Source organism: Notechis scutatus, chromosome Z, assembly GCF_049901735.1.
Source record: "Notechis scutatus isolate UNSWTSFEM ecotype Mainland chromosome Z, rNotScu1.2, whole genome shotgun sequence".
NCBI classification, from domain to species: Eukaryota; Metazoa; Chordata; class Lepidosauria; order Squamata; family Elapidae; genus Notechis; species Notechis scutatus.
The window spans coordinates 45,746,236-45,761,777 of record NC_142025.1 but is presented as its reverse complement, the minus strand read 5'-3'; the positions used below and the strand labels follow the sequence as shown (position 1 = coordinate 45,761,777).

Here is a 15,542-nt window from a genome sequence, read left to right as displayed (position 1 = left end):
CATTACTGTCCATTTATTAAATTCAATCTAGGTAATGCACTTTATGTGTTTGTGTCACATAGCATCACTATAAGCATATGGTTATGGTAACCTGAAGCAATCCTTTGCAAGAAATGCTATTTTTAATTTAATGTCCACCAAAATAGAAAACATCAAGAATTCAGTATTAGAAGACAGCATAGGATTGGCCCCAGGAAATATGTTAAGATGGTTGATATCTTCATTTGGAAACTAACAAATAATATAAGAAATGGTTTAGAACTTCTAGATGGTAGCTGGGTAGCTAGTGATCTGACTATCAAAGTGATTTTGGATAAAGTAAATCCATAAAGAGATCCTTGTCTTTGTAGCTCCACATTGTCATATAGCTTATTTTAGTTTGTCAAAATCTAAGCCCTATCCTTTCCCCCTGCCCTCAGAGTCCTGCTTTCAGATACATAGAAATGAATTGGTTGTAAATTGGCTCGTATAGTAACTGAGTTAAAAATATACGCTGGCATTGTTAATTCTGTGCCATGCATATGTACTCCCTCTACTGGTCAGCTGCATTTTCCATAAAGTGATGCTATCATTTGTTCTAATTTCATCTGTAAAATTCTTTTAATGTATGTCTCATAAAAGCTCCTTAATTGCTACCCCTTGAAAACACATACCATAGTTAGAGATATTGTTACCTAAACTTGAGAGCAACAAATATAAGGTCAACTTTTTCTGACTTGATACCAACTAGATACCAACTAATATTACAACTCTCGGAATTTCCAATCAACTTAACCATAAGTGTGGTGATTTTAATATGTTTGGAAGGACTAAGATGGGAAAGATGATATTAGATTGGGCATTAGTATGCTTCATCTGATTGAATTTATCTTGAGATACATCAGATGTTTTTCTTTTTTAAAAAAAAATCCACAGTTTGAATTCATGGATTTTAATCAGAAGTAATTCTTTTTTAAAAAAATAATTTTTTTATTTTTATATTTAAAAAACATATTTTTGGTGAACAATGTGGTTCTAGGCTTTTATATTTCAATACAAACATCATATTTACAAATTCATCCTTCATATTCAATTTCATATCATATTATTACTTGTTTGATTTTCCTTAAATATTCTCAAATATTCTTATATTCATTACTCTTATTTTATCCAATTCCAGTACATATCGTAGCCTCTTTCATTTTTCTTTAAATATTCTCATGTCTTGTTTTATAATATTATCTAAAATTCCTATTTCATTTCTATATTCATTATACATATTTACTTTTATCTGTCACATTTGCAAGTTTATCACATACTAATATTCTATTTATCAAAAGTTGTCCCCTTTATTTGTCAATTTGATCTTGCCACCCCTTTACCTTATACATTCCCAAATTTATTTCCTTTAAGTTATTATAAAAATTTACCATAATATAAAAATTTACCACAGTATTATCATTTTACTAACCACATTCTACATTGATAGCAATAATCTCCTAACTACTACATACCACATATGCATATATATATTAAGTCAGATTCCGCATCGTGTTCTTTTTCTCAATTACATTGTAAATCATCTGTTTATTTCAAAAATATTAATCTATTCAATTAATTTAAAAAACTTATAATAGTCTTTCCATTACAATTCTCATAACACATTTTAACTTTATTCAATTCATCACTTTATTAAATATCAATCAATATTCTTATAATAAATTCCCACTTCCATATCTATTTCAATTAAATCTATATCTGGTTTAACAATTATCCCTAAAGAAAAATATTAGCTCCAATCTTTTCTATTTTTAAATCTATATTCTTATATATCACAACACATTACCTTGCAGAATCCCCTTTCCTGTTCTTCTTTTACCCATTGTCTCTCATCCTCTTGACTATATAATTTCTTTTCATTTTTGTTTGCTTTCTCTTTCCTGTCATTTTCTGGTCCTTTCTCTTAATTCCCCCTTTTTCCTTTATTACTTCCCTCCATTTCTTATGCCAATTATTTATTTTGTCTCCCTCCCTCTCTTGATCTTTCCTCTGTAATGCCTTCTTCTGCTGTTTCCATCAAACCTCAAATTTTTAGCTTTAATCCCCCCGTTTTGATGTTCGTTGTTCCACTTGTTCTTTAGAATTGGTTTCTTCTTTGTTTAACTCCTCCCCTGCTGCTTCTCTTTGTTCTTCTTTAGTCTGTGTCACCATTTCTAATTTTTGTAGTATGATACTGTACATTTCCAAGCTTTCTTTCATTTCCCTCATGTTTTATAGTTCCAATCTTATATCCACACATCATTTTTGCACTTTTTTCCCCTTTCTTTAATACATTGAATCCAATTATCCAGTAGTTTATTTCAACCAGGGTCTTTTATATTTAATTTCAACAGTCAATGTCCATAAATCTTTATTTCCAGGTTCCTTCTATTGATTTCTTTTCCAATTTTTCCCAGTCACCAAACAATCCCAGGGCAATTTCTTCACATATCTGTTTTTTTCTTGTAGTATTCTAGTATTTCACTTTTCAAGGTTTTATTTTATTATAATAGAATTCCGCTTATTTCATTTCAAGTTCCAATTTTAAAAAGACCAAGCACTTTTCAAAGAGTCACTGAAATTTTTCCTTTACCATTAGGTGGCGCTCTCAGTTCTGTTTCCACGTTCCACCCTTTTCACTTTTTCCTTTTTAAAAATCTTTTGTTAATTTTGCTAATTCCAATTATTAGCAATTTTTTAACACAATAAATTCCAGCATTTAATTATGCCAATTAATGCCAAAATCCAGATAATTATCCAACTTAATTTCCAGGTCGTTTATAATCAAATGTCTTCCTCTGAGTTTTCCACCTCTAAATTAAATATTTTCAAAATCCATAGTCAATATCGCAAGTTTCTAATTTTCTTCTCTCTTTCTCTCTGGTCACCACTTCTACTATCTTTCATAAAAAAATATTTGTTTCTTAATTCTGGGGTACCTTTTAATGTCTGTGCTGTCCCAACCAGTCTATGGGAGTTGGATAGTTACTTAGGAATTGTGAGCTGTCCCCTTAAGGGAATGCATCATGGTAAAGGTATCCTGGGAAATGTAGTTCATCTCACGTGGCTACATCTGTAATCCTGATTGGTCACTGAATTGATCCTTGGTGGGTTAAGGGAGTTTTCCTCATTCTTTGTCTGAACTCTCTACCACACGGCATCTTCCTTCTATTGCTACGAGATGGGTTAGGAGAAAACCATCTTTCATATACAAGGCAGACATACAAAGGATTGGTCATTAAAGATGAACATCATAAATGTGAGTTATGAAGATACCTGATGTACCAATAAATGAACTTTGTTATGGAAGCTTCATTGAGTTATCTATCTGCATCTGCACAGCTATAAATCTAGCTCTGTGCAAGAGGCAGAACAGTGAAAAATGGTTTTCTCCTAACCCATCTCGTAGCGATAGAAGGAAGATGCCATGTGGTAGAAAGTTCAGACAAAGAATGAGGAAAACTCCCTTAACCCACCAAGGATCAATTCAGTGACCAATCAGGATTACAGATGTAGCCACGTGAGATGAACTACATTTCCCAGGATACCTTTAACTACATTTACCATGATGCATTCCCTTAAGGGAACAGCTCACAATTCCTAAGTAACTATCCAACTCCCATAGACTGGCTGGGACAGCACATCCATGTATTTCATCTAGTTCACACACCGCTCATAGCTTCACCGCTCCAACACAGTCTTAGTTTCCCAGACTGCCTCCTGTGTTATTTTAGACCACCGCTGCAACTCATCTTCGGAGGGGGTTTACCTTGTCAGGGAGGGAAGATGCGGCTCCCCTCAACCCTCCAGGCGGTCCCCCCTATCTTCACCACCCTTACAGGGTGGTTCCGGTCCCAATTGGGACCCTCCAACGAGTGAGTGCAGAGCGAAACCGCGCACGATTGCGGATTCTGCTTCGTCCCGACAGGAGCACTACTGGAAGTCAATCAGAAGTAATCCTGATTATTTAAGTAGCAAGTAATATAGTCAGGTTTCTAATATAATAGAATTATTCAAGTCCTCTAATTTTTAGAGTACCAAAGAACAATGTAGCACTCACTGTCATAGTAAAATGTACATATTCCATATCAGCAGGCCTGGTTATTTTATTAGTTTTCAAATGATTATAGTTTCATCTACACATTAGCATTGGGTTTAACTATTTCCTTCCCCATCAAAAGGATTTACTGCCTGGTTTGCACATTTTATTTATTTGATTTAGGCACCATCTCTGACTTGAAGTACAAAAGAACTAGTTTCTTCCTAGTTTTTACTGTCTGCCAACATTTTCTTTTTTGTTTTGTTCTAAAAGCTGGAGGCTCCTTTGTACTGGGATCCAAAAGAAGATGGGACTTTTATTCTTTGATTACCTATCCAAGAAGCTATAGATAGGCAGCAATTAATAATTCAAATAACATTTTGAAAGAGTTGAGGCAGCACTAAAGAAATGTTCTGTGGAGAAATCTTTGAAAAATATAATAGTTTTATTATAAGTAAGGAAAATCTCCCCACCGAACATACAGAAATGGCATTTTACAGAAAGGGTCAAAGATTTCTTCCTGGATGTGTATTTCTAATTAAATGACAAAGTCCTTTTTAAAAATGAGTGAGGTTGTAAAGAATCATATACTGTAGGTTATAAGATATTTCCATTTGGGTTTCCTAAAATAGACCCTCACTTTTCTTGTTAAAATAGGAAAAACAGAATTGGGGTAGATGTAGGATTTAGGTACAGAGTCCAGTTTAAAATACAGTTAGATGCTAAGAATTCAAAGCTCCTTTCCTGTGATTCCTCTTCCAAAGTACTGCTGTTAAACTGCAAACACCAGGCCTACCACACAAAGTGTACAGAGGTTGAACAAATATTTTGATATTTGCTTTACTTCTAATCTAATCTGATACCAAATATGCTTGGAGCATGCAATTTTTTTTCCCTGTGAGTTTGGAGGGAAATCATTCTTATGAAACAAGCATTCTAGCCTTCTAGCCCAATTTTTATTTCCTAAATGCAATCTGAATTTTATACAATTCTACTGATTTAAGTATGCCTAATTTTTCACTGGGTTGCAGCTTTATATTTAACATGATATTTTTTTTAACAAAATAACTCTATTTCTTTTTCAGATATTACTCCCCTGGATATTCTGAAGCACTTCTGGAAAGGGTAGAAAATTATCACCCAGTTCTATAATTTTTTTTCATCTCTATAAGAAAGAGAGGAAGAAAACCCTGTTTTTCTTATCTTTGTTTTGAGTGGCAAGCAAATATAGTTTGGCCAAGACTGGTGTGGGAAATATTTAACCTTCTGTTATGTTACCGATCAATTATGACAACAGGAAGACATACCCTTTCCACCTTTGATCCCCAGCTGACTTCTGGAACTCATGCTAAGAACAAAGACTATTACATGCCTATTTTAAGAGAACTGTGTTTCTCAGTACCTTTGCAAGTCCAAGTACAGGGAGGCCAGGACTATTTCTGGATGCACCTGAGATTTTGCTAAATAGCTTGCACCATCAAATTCTTCTTCTTTGAGAGAGAATTACAACATTATCCAGTAAGCATCAGAGTTGTTCTTTTTGCCAGGGCTTGTAGTTCAGTCTAAGTAGAAATTACCTATTATTCTTGTACTTCCACTTTCTTGATTATTTCCCCACTATTGTCTCTCTCCTGGTACTTGCAGTAAACCAATGAGTGTTTGACCTTTTAAGAACCAAGCTTTTGTTGTACTGTTTCATTTATCACTTCTAGGAGTGGCTTTTAAGAGAACTGGTATTTAGGAAACAAACTATTCGTAAGGGTTGGAAAGTCGTTGTGAAGTAAACGTGGAAAAAAGATAAGCGTGGTACTGAATGTTGCTTAAAAATGTTTTCTCAGCATTTATAAGGCAGGGTAGTTCCTTTTTTAACACACCTCTTCATTAAATAACATAGCACCATATAACAGAAAAATAAATATTTAATATTCATTGTCAAATGCAAATAACATTTGTTTTGTGAAGCCAACATTGTTTTCCTTTTGTCTTTGTCTCAAGTCTAAGTCTCCATGATATATAAAGGTTAAAAAGCTCAGTATTTGAGAAGGTTAAAAGGTTCAGTATTTAAGAAACAGAACTTAGCTTTTCAGGGGCTGCGTATAAATAATATTATAAAATGAATGCACTTGGGTTTCTCACTGGTCTCACAAACTGAATGTCAGTTGACTTCTTTACTTATATATACACCCTCAAGCAATGAAGAGCACCCCAAATAGCAATATATTCTGTTACTTCTGAGAAAATACAGTGCTTCAGGGAGATTCTAATGACAGAAAGCCATGCAAATTTGGATCAGCCCAAAACAATGCCTATTTAAAGGATTTATCACTGACCTCATATTTTAAGTATCTTGTGTGGAAGGGGAGTTTAATTTTCCACTCTCAATCATAATCTCAACTCTTCTGTTCCTTCTGACAATTACATTTCATGTTATAAAAACTTGGTATGTTAATAAATCCCTGATAATTAGGAAGATTGCAGGGGGAAAGGAGGAAGAGGAAGGAAATATTGAGTATTTGTCAAGGTTTCAACCAAGGCCCTAATGAAAGCAGAAGCCTCAAGCAAAGTTTCAAGAAAAAATCTAGTTGTTTATTAGGAGCACCATGTCGGCATGGACTTAGCGAAGCCCTGCCTCTGACCCCCCTGCACTCCGTTTGCGCCCTGCCTCTGACCCTGTTCCACCTCCCCCCAAGGCGTGTCATCAGTCACATTCCCCAATGAAGCAATTTTTCAGGTTATAGAAGTCACTCCCTCCGGCTGTTGCAGGTCTCCGTGGAGCCAGCCTTGACTTTGGCCAGCTAGGATGTGCTTTATTTTGACTGAGGTGCAAATTCCTCGATGCAGCTATGAGGCTTGATTCTCCATCCCGCTGCCTATGGCAGCTCAGGAGCAGGTCAGGAAAGCTTTGCGAGTTGACAGTATTATCATAGGAACCAAAAAACAAAACCCCCATCAGAAACATCTAAAAGAAATTTTCTAGTTTCAGTAGTGACTCCTTATCTCCCTCCATGGGACATCACCTTATATTTTGGCTTGCAAAGAGCTACCTTGATGAATGAGTTGTAGTGACTACTAATGACCATTATGAAACTGCTCTAAGATTTGATTAGGTTGTTCTGTACCTTAATTGCTTTTGAGAGGTGTGACTATTTGACATCAATTTATTTTTCCAGTAGTTCTTCAATATACCTGAAAAAGAATAGCATAATCAGAGCACAGACTGTGTGCACCTCTCCTTTACAGAAATGTCATCAAACCCTCTAAGAATTGTGCTATGGACTCTTGGAAGGGCAACTGCAGGCCATGAGGTAGGTATAACCTCAACCTCCAGACAAATTTCACTTCCTTTCTCACAGTATGAAATTTTTGCCATTATTTTTGACAAAGTAAGTATTAAATGTACTTGTTTTATATCACCTTCCCCTTAAAACCATGAAATCTTGAAAGTCATCAATGAACCCAAAATATCACAAACCCAAAATATTAGCCTGGTGCAATCCAGCAGAATCACCATATTATTATAGGATTTATATAGGATTTATTTTTTTATTTTACTGGATCAAATGTTAGTAATTTCTTATGCATTTTTTTTAGTAAGCTTGCATTTTCTGTTTTGTTTTTATAAAGCAAGGAAGCTTAACCATAAATCTTATTCATATTGCCAAAATTCACTGGATTGTATAAAAATGGTTTCATATATTTATTTTAAATGATACAGAAATAATATTGGTCTTGGCAAAATAAAGCACATGCTGTAGTCAGCCCTATAATTTGGGTTACTGTGAATGTCAATTAGGCTATTAGTATTGAGCAATATTTGTGTATGCTTAGGAACGAAACAAATTAGGTGGTTTATGAAAGGAGCCAAACACATGCTAAAGAGAGAAGGATGCACCCAATTTTCTGTGATTACTTACCTAGTGATATCCTGGCCTAAACATGGTCTGATCTGGCATCTTTTGCTAGCTAAGTTACTTTGGTCAATATGCTAGTCTAAAAATGTAGTGTAACATAAAGATATTATAATGTACATATTTCTGCTCTCCAACTTTGATTTACAAAATGAGGTTAAGTAACAAAATGCAGAATATCGCGAAATGATTATACAGTGAATATTTTAAAAACAGTTTTACCTTTTTGAAACTCACAAAATGTTAGTCATAAAATAGTCTGTTTGAAGAAGAGATTGACATTTTTCTTCTCAAAGAGTTTAGCTGTATCAAATTATAGACTTTAAGATTCTGTCTAACAGAATGGCTAACCACTAGCCCATGGAAAGAAGTTTGTTCCTTTCATAAGGTGATTGATCTACAGTAGTAGTTTTATGAGAAGAGGCTCAATTCCTGTTTGTGAAGAAGTCACTAATAGAGGTAACACCCTCAGTTTGTTGATATTCGCAATTTAGTGATTTTTCTAAATTGTATTTCTATAACTCATAGGTCCCTTACAGTCAAATATGCTATGATTCTTATTACGGTATGTGCCAATTTTATTACAGCTAATATTAAATATTAAATAAATATTAAAGCACATACTGGCTCTATTGATCCCCATTAATTCTTAAAACCTATTGAGTAATCATGCACTGATCTTGCATTGTTAAGAGTACACATGCTGATCATCAATGATTATTCACTGAAATAAAGATTTCTGTACATAGAGATGCATCTCTCCTTTTTTATCACTGTGTCCTCAAATTAGGGAATCAACTTCACAGGATCCCTACTTGTTAGAACCTGAATAATTGCCAAGGAGTGACTTTTCAAAACTATGATATGCATCAAACATAAGGCATTTTGCAGCATTCATTTTCAAAATAGAAATGAGCATAGCAAATGTAATTGAGTCAGAGAACATAACAAAAGAGAACAAAATTGCAGAACAGAACAAAAGAGAACAAAATTGATTTCTCTTACTTGGCTCACATGCACACACAAGAACAGAAGCAATCTATGACTTTTTGCTGCTTTCAGAAATGAATAAGATATCAGCCTGTTCTCTTATATGAAAACCAACTAGACCACCAACCAATTTAAATATGTTAAATTTTTATACATTCCATTACACCTAGAGGCTGCTAAAGGGGATACTTCAAGTTGCTTGGTATAGAGCTTTCTTACGGTGTCCTCCAAATCTGCCTTATTTTGCCAAATAACCCTGAGATATGCACACAAACATCTCTGCTTATAGATTAAAAAAAAAAAACAGGATTGAGTAATACGTAAGAGAGCAGCCGACCATATCAAAGTACAGAAATGATTTCAGACCAGTTAACGGAATAATGAAGAATGTGGGAGATTAAATATATAAATTGGAAATATATAAGCCTCCAATGGATGAAGTCAAAGTCTTCTGGAGAGAAAGAACTACCATGTGAATTAGGCCCCTAAATAATATTGAGGGTTTTTTTTTTTTTTACTTACAGTAAAAACAATATTGCATCTTCCAATTAGCTCACTGGATATATATAAACTGTTTGGTGTCGTGGTGAAGGCATTTGCCTAGAAACTGGGAGACTGATTTCTAGTTAATCCCTAAGCATAAAGGCAGCTGGGTGATTTGGGATCAGTTACATATCTCAAACCTATCTGAAATCTTGCCAAGAAAATGGCAGAGACTTACCCAGGCAGTTGCCAAGGTTGGATTAGATGATCTACAGGGTCCCTTCTAACACTGATTATCTGTTTAACCTAAAAACACATATTTCTCTCTCTCTCTCTCCCTATCTCTGTCTACACATATACACATATAAAACACATATTGCCTGGCCAGTGAATTTGGCTTTGAAAACACACACACAAACACACACATATACACCCCTGTGTATATAATATTTAGTTGAATAAAATGGATAAAAATTGCATTGCTTGTAAAGCTATTTAACAATAAATATGCGGATTCTCATAACCTGTTTTAGGTTTCTTTTTTAAATAACCACCGTTGTTTCTGGATCATAAGCAATTTTAGTCGCATGTTAACAGTGGGGTACTTCGGATTCTCCAGCTATTAAACTATGATGCCCAGACTCTTTCGCTATTGGACATACTGACAATATGGGAAATGAAGTTGAGTGACACTTGGAAAGCAGTCAGCCACCCACCCTGATGACAAAGTGAATTTTAGTAGCTTTTTTCTAAGAACTCAACAAATATAAACTTACATTATTGTGAAGTAGATCAGTGCACCTCTTCTCTTTCAAGCAGAAAGTGTCCAAAAAAGAGGAACGGAAGGAGTAGCTTCTTTAACAGGCAAGAAACCCCTCCAAAGTGTGGCTGGTCATCAAAGCTTTTCACTTTTAGGTGATGAGATTTGCATTATTTTCTACTTTACACTCATCAGTGTTTTCTTTTCACTGCCTCCCCCCACCCCATAATGCACATCCAATTCACAGATAATTTGTAGAGGAAAAAATCTTATTAGATAAGCAGGATAGATGGCTTATTAAGAATTTTACTAATGTTTGCCTTCAAAGTAATAACAGCATTCATTATTTACAAAATATATTTCTGATTGCACAAATGCGTATAGATATAGTTCCAAAAGAATAAAAAATTAGCTTGCAAATTGTCAGCTAGTCAACATAATTAATTTAAGTACAACTGATATTGTTCAGTGGAGAAAAAAATTCCTTCCAATGTAACTGTAAGCACACAACTGTTAAGAAAGGGATTCAGTTCTGCAATGGTTAAATTGCTTGAGTGCTTTAAAAAAAAACTGTTTATTCAGTAAAGCACTGCTTTCTTGACAGCAGCAATTTATATATTAGTTGACTGGATTTTCAGGAAAGGCAGTGGAAAACACATTGGCTGCTCCATATCATTTGGGCCCACTAATTCTAAAAATACAAATTTCTCAAGTTGAAATAGGACATCGTTTTAAAAGAAAAGGCAACGTGGCTGCTTTATCACTATTCTTGAACAAGAACAATTTTGCTCCTGTCTGCTCTCCAAACCTGTGAATTTCCCTCTCTGCTGCTGTCATCATTACTACTTCCTTTATCCTCCCTCTGCCTATGAGTCCAAACCATACCGTTGCCCAGAAGGAGCCAATAAGACAAAGTGAAGCTCCAAGAGATGGGGGGGACAGGGGAGAGGGGTTGATAGAAATAACATTCTATATGAGATCCAGTTCTTGATGCTGGTGCTACTGTTGATATCATTGGCCAAAATAAATCCCAACACAGTAGTTTTTAAGGGACTCCTTCACATTATCTCAGATTCTATTTGCTTCTACTGTATGTCAGTCGGTCTTTTTTTTTCTTCTCTTTATACTTTCCCTTCATTTCCTGAACACGAGTACTTAGGTCCCCATTCTAAATGTTTAGCATGAGCCACGCTGACGTGTATCATGACATCATTGTGCAAATGACATAAACTATAATTTGTGACATTTACAATAAGGGTGTGATGTACATCATTTGCCCCTTCCCAATAGATATCCATGCTCCATAATTGCTGCAAGCCTGCAAGAATTCCAGGAAAGCATTTGAAAGAATAATGTGGTGATGTAGTGGGAGATGCTAAAATGAATGAGAACAATGGAAATAGTAGAAACGATCTGAAGGCCAATAGGAAGCAATCAGGTACTACAAATCTCTGTTGATTCCTTAGTTCCTGGAAACAGGTACAAGCATTAAAGGTAGGATTGGTGATTAAAAGAGAAGGGAGAAAGTTGTGCTGCCATTGACAGGCAGAAAAATTTGATTGGAACAGTGATAGAGCATAAGAAACTAGCAATCCCCTCACCAAAGAAACATTGATTTTTTTTCCTGCAAAGGGATGGAGAAAATAAGAAATATTCTCAGAAAAAGAGAACTGTCCCCCTATATTATAAATATTTTACATTTTCGGACTTCAATTTCTTCCTACGCATCTTGGAACTTTACAAAGATGTGTAAGAGGCTTGGAAAGCACATTTCCTTCTGTATTTAATAGCTGGCATTTCCTCAACATACTATTTTCCAAATGCCTGTCTCTTGGCATGCATCCCTTTCCGGATGGCTCCTTCTTTGATATTTCCCATTTGTTTATTTTTCAGCTAGCTGAAAAGACAGGCACAAAAGAGCTTTCCATTCTGCTAGGCAAGCGCTGTTGCTTCAGAGCTTGGACCTGAAGATGGAGCTCCTGGGACTTCTTTGAAGAGCTAATTACTACATGGGTGGGGCAGCACTTCCTCCCTTCCTCCCATCCTCCCATCCTCCCCCACCTCCAGCAGAAATAATAGCAATGTCTCCCACGGTGCCACTGCAACTGAGACGATAGTAATAGAGGTTTGTGTTTGTGTGTGTGTGCGTGTAAACAAGTGGGGGAAAAGACAAGATGTTGTCTCCAAAGTCTCAATTGTGACCTGCCCCCTTTTCAGATATCTTCTTTGAATCGGGTGGGGGCTTTCATTATGCAGTCATGACTACCATTTTGCCTTTTTGGAGCCCCCGCTCTAACTTTATTATCATAAAAGATCAATATACAACAGTATTTCCTGAACTTGGCAACTTTAAGATGAAGACTCCCAAAATGCCCAAGCAGCTGGATGGCGAATTCTGGAAATCCATCTATCTTAAAGTTGCCAAGTTTGGGAAACACTATACAGAAAGCTAAAGTTGGAATAGAATCTAAGCTAAGACTGACTACTACTATTTATTTTTATGGTGGAATGTCTATGTCAGGCTAATAATGAAATGGCTGCAGCTGTGTTTGCAACTAAATTTGCATTTTTAATTAAAAGATAAGCTTAGGATTTCTGCTGATCAAAGACAGTTTGTTAAATCTCAAAATGTTTTGCAAGAAATTGCTACAGCCTGAACAGCAAATACTGCTGAATTCAGACAGTTGTATGTTTCAAATAAGTTAGGCAGTGCACTAGGAACTGCTGCCCTCAGGCTGTAGGAACGATCAGATTTGTAGTCTAACATAACTGGAGGTCTTCAGGCTGAAGAAGGCGCCCTAAGGTAATAAAATAGCAATGCAGTCTACTGTTTCAATCTTTAACTGCAGGATGGACAACTGGGAATTATTAATAATCTAGATCAAATGAAACCATATAGAATTAGTTGGTAGTCTTTTAACATACCAAACCATCCACCAAGCCTGTTCATGCCCATAATTACTCACAATTCTGAAAATTTACAGCTGACTGTGTAAGCTTTTTCCAAATGACAGACAATATTTCAATAGGAAATATAGCAGATGACTTAACTGATCTTGGCTCAGCTTGAAAAATCGAAGCAAGTTTGAACCTGACTAGTAGATCTCCATGAAAACCCAGGATATAAAACTGAAAAAGTTGAGGAAACAACAGGAATCCACTTTTGTATTACAACCAATAAACATGAATATGCAATTTTGATAAATTGGGATGGCCTCTGTAAACTCTGACAGAAAAAAAAAAAGCTTTCATTGCCGTAAAGGAGAAAAATATGTGCACTTGGGCCAATGTAATTGACTGGCTCCATTTCACAGTAAGGAAAAGAGAGGGAGCAGACACATCCTCTGAATTCATATCTGAAAGTCAGTCCCATTTACCTTGGCTGTAATTATTGCTGAATGCACAATTCCTCTAGAAACATACCAAAAGGAGCAAAAGGAACTTGAAAAACAACTGCATATTTAAATGAAACTACCTAAAATTATTCCATGTATTTATTTAATGTATAAAAATGTATCTTACTCCTTCCCTTTGTCTGTCTGGGTAGTTTATGAAAACACAATAAAATGAATAATAAAATCTAATTAAAACAAGAAGTAAATTCGCACAAATGGAGTTTAACCACAAACGTTTGAGTGGGTATTTTTCTTGTGAGTTAGGTAGACTTGTGTCACTCTGACATTTTCCATCTGTCCCCTTGCTGGCAGGGCTTAGAGCATATTTTAACCCTATCACCAGATCTACTTTATAAAGTGGGCCAGTAAAGAGAACCATGACTACTTAGCTGCCTTGCAAGATAATTATTGTGAAACAAAAACAACAAAACTAAACAACAATTTTCCTGTAAAGGTGTAAAAAAAAATCCTCTATGCTTCTTGGTCTTGGTGCTGGAAATATTAATGTGGAATTTTTGTTACAATTTCTTTTGAGCTACCAGATCACTTAATGTTTTCTATAAACAAAGAATTGAACATGTGCTTCTGATCTGCATATCCATTTAGGACACACTGGGGAAATTATAAGTATCTCCACTGTCCCACCCTTCTTGCTCTCACTTTTCAAAGCAGACAAGCCTTCAGATAGATTGCATTTCATATATAAGCCTCTTTCCTTTGGTCATTTGCGCCTGCAGAAAGAGGGAAAGAAGCTATGGAGGGACCAGCAAACAACACAAAATATGTGGGTGTGGGTATTGGTTGACTACAGTGGTGGGATTCAAAAATTTTTACGACCGGTTCTGTGGGCGTGGCTTGGTGGGCATGGCAGGGGAAGGATACTGTAAAATCTCCAGTCAGAGGTGGCATCTGCCGGTTCTCCGAACTACTTAAAATTTCCGCTACCGGTTCTCCAGAACTGGTCAGAACCTGCTGAATAACACCTCTGGTTGACTAACCATTTACAGCTTTATTTACAACTCCTCCACAGTTTCTAATGTTTCATAAATGACAATAATGACTCAGAACTAGTTTTCAAGTTTGGATCTCTGCCGGATTCAGTCACTCTTCTAGGCATATTAAAAAGTTTCAGCTCAATACTTCACCAATCTCATGTTCTTGAGATCTGCTGGACTATAATTCCTACTATTCCACAGCCCACAATAATAATAAGAATTATAATATGGAGGATACCCAGTAGGAAAGAGTTATTTATTGTCTTAGCTGTACTGGAAGCAAACAGCTTGGCTGGAAGGGAATGGAGAAACAAAATGCAATTACTGGTACATACTTCTAGGATCATGGGTGAAGTTCACCTGAAATGTGGATTTGTAGCCTTGAGGTCAGTCACTTGCAATTCCTCAACAGTTAATGGAGTAGTTCCAATGAAATCCATCACAGACTTCCTTTCTCCACTGTACCTTATCAGCAGTGGTGGGATTCAAATAATTTAACAACCGGTTCTCTGCCCTAATGATTTTTTCCAACAACCAATTCACCAAACTGCTCAGAAAGTTAACACCCAGTTCTCCTGAAGTGGTGAGTTCTGGGGCTTATCAAGGATGAAGGACTGAAGAAAACTTTCCCTTTTCATCAAATTTCAAATCTCTCTCTCTCTCTCTCTCTCTCTCTCTCTCTCTCTTCAGTGAACCTTGTAACTATAAAAATAAAACACAAACACACACCCTTTTTTCTATACAATTCTATACAATTGAATTGAAAACCCCTGATATTGCATTAATATTGCACTATACAGTAGAATTCAGTATAGTTACTGCTCTGGGATAGAAGCTGTTTTTCAGTTCTTTTAAAAGGAAACCCTGTGGGAACACATCTGGCAAACAAATTACAAATTAACCATGTCAGTCTCGTATAAAGAAAACCTATATAAAATGGTTCATCGCAGGCAC

At 35.8% G+C, this 15,542-nt stretch overlaps 1 protein-coding gene across 8 annotated transcripts in view; it reads left to right on the top strand.

Moving 5' to 3' along the window:
* SPAG6 (sperm associated antigen 6) overlaps window positions 1–14,477 on the top strand; it is a 60,075-nt gene extending 45,598 nt beyond the window's left edge. For 6 of the 8 annotated variants that reach the window (XM_026675702.2, XM_087947635.1, XM_087947633.1 and 3 more), the window contains one exon: window positions 5,143–5,735. In XM_026675702.2, coding sequence (XP_026531487.1) covers window positions 5,143–5,209 — 67 coding nt within the window. In that variant the 3' untranslated portion in view covers window positions 5,210–5,735. Of the gene's footprint in view, window positions 1–5,142; window positions 5,736–7,227; window positions 8,716–12,091 lie in introns of those variants that run through there. The other 2 variants (XR_015746009.1, XR_015746008.1) reach the window with 2 other exon arrangements.
* Window positions 14,478–15,542: the final 1,065 nt, after the last annotated feature.